The following is a 5,842-nucleotide window of genomic DNA, read 5'->3' on the forward strand; positions in this document are numbered from 1 at the left end:
ATAAAATGTAAATACTGTCTGATTTCAGCTGTTCTGTTAGTAAAACAATACGCCGTTTAACAACTAGAGCCTGTCAATTTAATAAAAAATGTGCTCTAGTGGTGTCTTTTTTATTTAGTCTGTACAATGTGGGATTCTACAACCGGTCCATCTGACGTTGGGATCGGTTGTGTAACACCATGGGTAACCATCACCGTCAGGGTCACGACAGAAGTTTTCTGCCGCGGTATGCGAGGCGTCTGGGTACAGGTTGCACTATACCAATTAATTTCCGGCTGGGTCGCAGTTCGAGGTGTACCGAACTTTTGATAGAGAAGTTAACACCACAAGTCCTGTGATTGGTTATAAATGTGAGTGTGTTGGTTGTAAAAAAAATTAGTTTCATCTGGGCTAAAAATGTATGCAATTTTATTTGATCTAGTACCACTGTGTCAAGTAGCCTTGTGCTTGGAACATGTATGGGGTACCTGTAAAAAAAAGTACTAAAATTTTGTGCGAAACTAGGGGTGTTGCAGAAACATCTGGTTATACCGAAAATGAGCCATGAAAGGTACCATTTTCTGCAGTTAATACTTTGAGGTAGGGGTTGTAGTACTGATATTTATGGGTCACAGTTTGGTTGATATATTGCATATAGTGTTTTTAAACACAAACGTTAACATCTCTGACACGTGATCCCTGATTCTGTCGTTACTTTCCGCCCGGCGTAGTCCGCTCTGCCACTATTCGCGTCGCGGTAACATTCAGCTGCTGGTGCTTGCGTACACGTATCTACAAGACAGAAAACGGGCATGTGACTACAACACAATCATGGGGCGGGACGTAGTCCAGTGGTAAGGAGGGGAAGGTATTGAATTTATGCTAAGATGGCCAGTATCTCTTAAGGCTGTTAGATAAAAGACAATTAGGATGTGGGAACATATGACAAAACATTTACCTATTTGAGGGGGCGGGATGTAGCCCAGTGGTAAAGCGCTCGCTTTATGCGCGGTCGGTTTCGGATCGATCCTCGTCGGTGGGCCCATTGGGCTATTTCTCGTTCCAGCCAATGCACCACGACTGGTATATCAAAGGCCGTGGTATGTGCTATCCTGTCTGTGGGATGGTGCGTATAAAAGATCCCTTGTTACTAATGGAAAAATGTAGCGGTTTTCCTCTTTAAAACTTATTGTCAAAATTACCAAATGTTTGACATCCAATAGTCGATGATTAATAACTCAATGTGCTCTAGTGGTGTCGTTAAATAAAACGAACTTTTAACAACACAATCATAGACAGACTGACATATTAAAGTGTCACCTTACATACACCAAGCACTGTGCTTGCTCTTAGGGTCGATTTCTCGTGCCTAGGTTAGGTTAACACTAGGCTATTGTACAGCCCATTGTTAACACGCCAAAAACCTTAACCCTCACCCGTAAGCTGGCGGCGTTTTGCATACTTAGGTTATAGACGTGTTACGAAAACCACAATAACCAGGGGTTTGCGTGGGCTACATGGTAAATGGTGATCCTCATGGGTCTGAAGATGTGTAAAGGAGCTCAAACTCAAAACTACATTAGACTCAGGTGTGATGGGTCTTAGGATCGATCCTTCTCCATGGACTAGAGTCCACCCTCTCCCATATCACTGACCCTTGAGGGTACATCAAAGGTCGTGGTATATACTGCCTGGTCTATGGAAATGTGCAAATAAGATATCTTTTGCTGCTTTTCCGTATGTGGCGTCAGTTAATTTCCTCTCTTTAGAATAAAACAACAGGGCTAGTCTCTCGTGCCTGGGTTAGTGAGGGGTACAACGTTTTGAAGAGGGACCTACAGTATTCCAAAGTACACTAACATGCATTACATACATGAACATATTCCCCAGAAACACCCAGCCGACCAATATATTCATAAACGTATGAGGAGAGGATGGGGTGGCTCTCCCCCCCCTCCCCCACCCCACCTCCAATGCTGGAGCAAATGTACTCATTTGGGCAAAGACGATGGAGACATTCGGGCAAATGTGTTGGACTGAACACACTTCACCATGTATTATCATCATTCTGCTGTGGTTAATTTTCTATTCTAGTAAAACAGGCCACTGCTTCCGTGAAGAAGTAAATGATCTTTCTATGCACCCGTGGTATGTGCTGTCCTGTCTGTGTAAAAGTGCATATAAAATATTGCTGCTAATTGAAAAACGAAGCTTGTTTCCTCTAAGATTAAGAGTAAACTATTACCAAATGTTTGACATCCAAAAGCTTAAATGAATGTGCTCTAGTGATGTCGTTGAACAAAATAAACTTTAACTCTTTTACCCATGCAAGTACAAACAACGTGGAGCACTGATTCTACCGACTGATATGACCAACTCGGGAACTTGACGATTGTCCCGACTGAATGGGAATTTCCATCCAATTGATTCGAGTCCGCCGAACCTTCTCTAACTTTTAGGTTACACGCCACCATTAATTACCACACGCAGTTCACACAGTTTCTATGTCAGAATATATTCTGTGAGGAATACAACACTGTCGAGATGGTCATGTAACTACTAATTTTAGGGGTGCTCTCAACTGACAAGCACCGTGTAAACAAGCAACATAGGTCGACCATGAACTTTTTCAGTTAACAGCCCTCATGCCTGAGCACTGCCTTGTGTTGCTGTTATACAAGTGGCACTATACCACTTGCACAGTTGTTATAAATTAGTACTACATATAACAAGTAACTTCAAACCAATGTGTTACTTAAATACTACAGAGGTCAACCTACGTGTAATCATCAAAGAAAGATTTCAAAAAGCATATCGGTATTTTGTGGGTTGTTTTTATTTTATGAGGAACTATTTCCTAAACCGGAATATATTAACCTGCTACAAGCAACGATACGAAAAATAGTGGTGTGTTGCCTTTACGACTGATATTGCATCGGATTCAAACATTAAGCTGTCCCAACAACGGTCTGCCTTATTTGGAGGCATGCGAATCATATCACAAGAACAACAAGAACAAGTTTATTCAATATTATGGCCACAGGCCCAAAATACACCAAAACAACATCATATATATTTTGTCGCATGCAAGTGATTAACTTATAAAACATCATCACTTAGCTTTCTTATTACAGATACCTGATATAAAAACAATGACAAATTGTACAGAAATAGTTCATTTGTAGATGACATCAGCTTCACAAAAGTAATCGAAGATGGTACATGCGAATATTTATTGATAAAATAAAAAAGAAACTTTTTTCTTAAGTCCGTATACTTTTTACACTCATATAATACATGTAGTTGGTCTTCAATAAAAAAACCCTCATCATTATATCTACAAAAAGGGCATAATCGTTATTCATAGGTTATATTGTTAAATGTACCAGTGTCTACAGCTAATCCAAAGTTATTACATCTAAACTTCGACAAGGCCCTTTTCACATGTACCGCAAAGTTAGGTTGCAAATACCGTTCGATATTCAATGGAGATTTATACTGCTTGTAATAATAACATGAGGCAGATATATTTATATCAGCTGACCATTGTTGCTGTAAATTGTCTTAAAATCTCTGTTTAAACAATGAGATAAACAAATCAATATTACCTACTTCCTGACATAGCCATACAAAACCAAAACCATAATTAAATAAAATTTGTTTTAATTTTTGTAGCCCAATTAATATACCCAACATCATCTAAAATAATTATCATCAAATAACTTTGACAAAGGAAGGAAATGTTACTCAACGCATTTTATTTAGGAGTGAACATAATACCTAGAAAATGTAAAACCACTTTTGATATGATCGAAAGGGACCACCATTTCTAAATACCATAACTTTAGTCTTATCAAGATTAATTTTCATTCCAGTAGCTATGCAAAACAGTTCAAAAACTTTAATATTGGTTTGTAACTGAGAGCATGTATCAGCAAGTGTGGCAACATAGTCTGCAAATATCAAAGTATGCATGATCTCCATATTAGCTGAAATGAATACTCCATGATTACCAGTGTTTTTGAAGAATTTACTCAGTTTATTCATATAAAATTAAAAAAAATTGAGGACTAAGAGTACAACCCTGATGTATACGGACGTTACACTTAAAATATTCAGAGAGCCCATTTACTGTCTTTACACTAGCGCTGAGTTTACTATACATGGATGCAATACTGTTAAACATTTTCCTGAGATGCCAATCTCAATTAGACTATGCCGCAGTGTGTCAAATGCTTTTGAAAAATCTACAAATAAGCAATAAAATCTTCCCTTACATTTACAAATATACTTCTCAGTAGCTGCATGGAGAGCCTGCTTGGTTTTCTTCAATTGTTAAATTTTCATCACACCAGCCTCGCTAGCGATCATTTAAAATCGATGCAAAAATCTTACTTACAGAATCAGTCAATGAAATCCCTCTATAGTTATTTGGCTCATTTTTTGATCCAGATTTAAAAATGGGGCATATGATACCTCTCTCCGAAGCGGTCAGGCCCTTTTAAGGGCCCTATGGACAACCCAGGGAGATGTTTCTATATTAGCTCCGGAACTTTCTTTTTGACCGACCGTTCAAAATTGCGCCCAAATTCTTCAATCAAACTTGCGCACCTTTTCTCTTTTGGCATAATTCTGGCTCCATTCAAAATTCCATAGCACCATTATCCCCCACCACCACCACCACCTTTCCTGTCCTGGAGAGGCGTGCGCTACAACAGCTTGCTCTGAATGTGCACGTAAAGCGCTATGACCTGATCTGACCTACTTCTCCCCCAACTATTGGGATATATACCAGTCAAATATGTTATTAAATAAAATCTTTAAAAATGGTGTCAGGTATGATTTAGTATTTTTCAGGAATTCGTTCGCTATACCATCTGGTCCTGGAGCTTTATTGTTACGTAAACCATGCGAATCATATGTAATATACGATAATTATAATAATTAAATAACGAAAAAATTGTTTCAACCTTTGAAGTCTTAGAGAAAAAAAACTAAATCAGATTTACCTTCTGTTTCATATTTCAGAAAGTACTTTGCTTCTGGGAATGGACCGGTGTTCGTAGATTTAAGACGGTAAGATGCGCATGTGTCATGGCGACTGTCGAACAGAAAAGACCAGCAAACTGAGGTCTCTGCGCAGTCCTGCGCGCATTCGTGAAATTTCAGCAGGCTGACATTATACAAGTCCAGTTTACTAATGTTAAAATCCGCATAGCACGAAACATACCAGAACGGTATAATTGTGGAACAAGCTTGATTGGTGACAATTTCCAAATAGAGTAACAACACAAGTGAGAGTCTAATATGGAGGCCTGATCCTAATGTACACGAGCGAACCGCCATCGTCTCTGGTTCAGAATTGATCAAGATGTTACTGCTGGAACAGGTTACATGTAGTTCATACTCTTCTTTAAATAAAAAAGAGAACAAAACATAACAAAAAAGACAAAAAGAAAAGAGAAAAAAAAGAAGAGATTCGTGAATTATTAAAATATAGTTAAAGCTCTTAGGAAAGGACACGTGTAACAGCCACCTTGTACAAAGAGTACAAAGAGAACTTAAGATATATTTCTTCGAAAGAGAAGTGCACGAATGCAATTTGTCTACAACATCATCTGCATCTAAAGACTCATTGTGTAGATTCTTTGATTTACCTTTCTAGACCGGCATCACTGTTTTGTGTTAGCTTGTTCTTTGTTGCCTTTCTGTTTGATTTGATGGCTATTGAGCTGTTATTGTAAAAGTTAGGTGTCTCTAAAGACAACAATATCAATAAAATCATTATATGCAATGGATTAATGGATTAATATTTTAGCGAAAGCCAGACTCTTAAGGTAATGCAGACGTCATAACAGGCTTG

At 38.4% G+C, this 5,842-nt stretch overlaps 1 protein-coding gene across 1 annotated transcript; it reads right to left on the reverse strand.

Moving 5' to 3' along the window:
- Positions 1-539: 539 nt before the first annotated feature.
- On the reverse strand, positions 540-5,358 carry LOC121370655. Its single transcript, XM_041496041.1, has 2 exons — positions 4,989-5,358; positions 540-771 (listed from the first exon to the last, which is right to left on the reverse strand). The coding sequence occupies exons 1-2, from the start codon at positions 5,323-5,325 to the stop codon at positions 656-658; spliced, it is 453 nt and encodes a 150-aa protein (XP_041351975.1). The 5' UTR covers positions 5,326-5,358; the 3' UTR covers positions 540-655.
- Positions 5,359-5,842: the final 484 nt, after the last annotated feature.

The sequence above is a fragment of the Gigantopelta aegis genome, chromosome 4 (genome assembly GCF_016097555.1).
Source record: "Gigantopelta aegis isolate Gae_Host chromosome 4, Gae_host_genome, whole genome shotgun sequence".
Classification (NCBI taxonomy): Eukaryota; Metazoa; Mollusca; class Gastropoda; order Neomphalida; family Peltospiridae; genus Gigantopelta; species Gigantopelta aegis.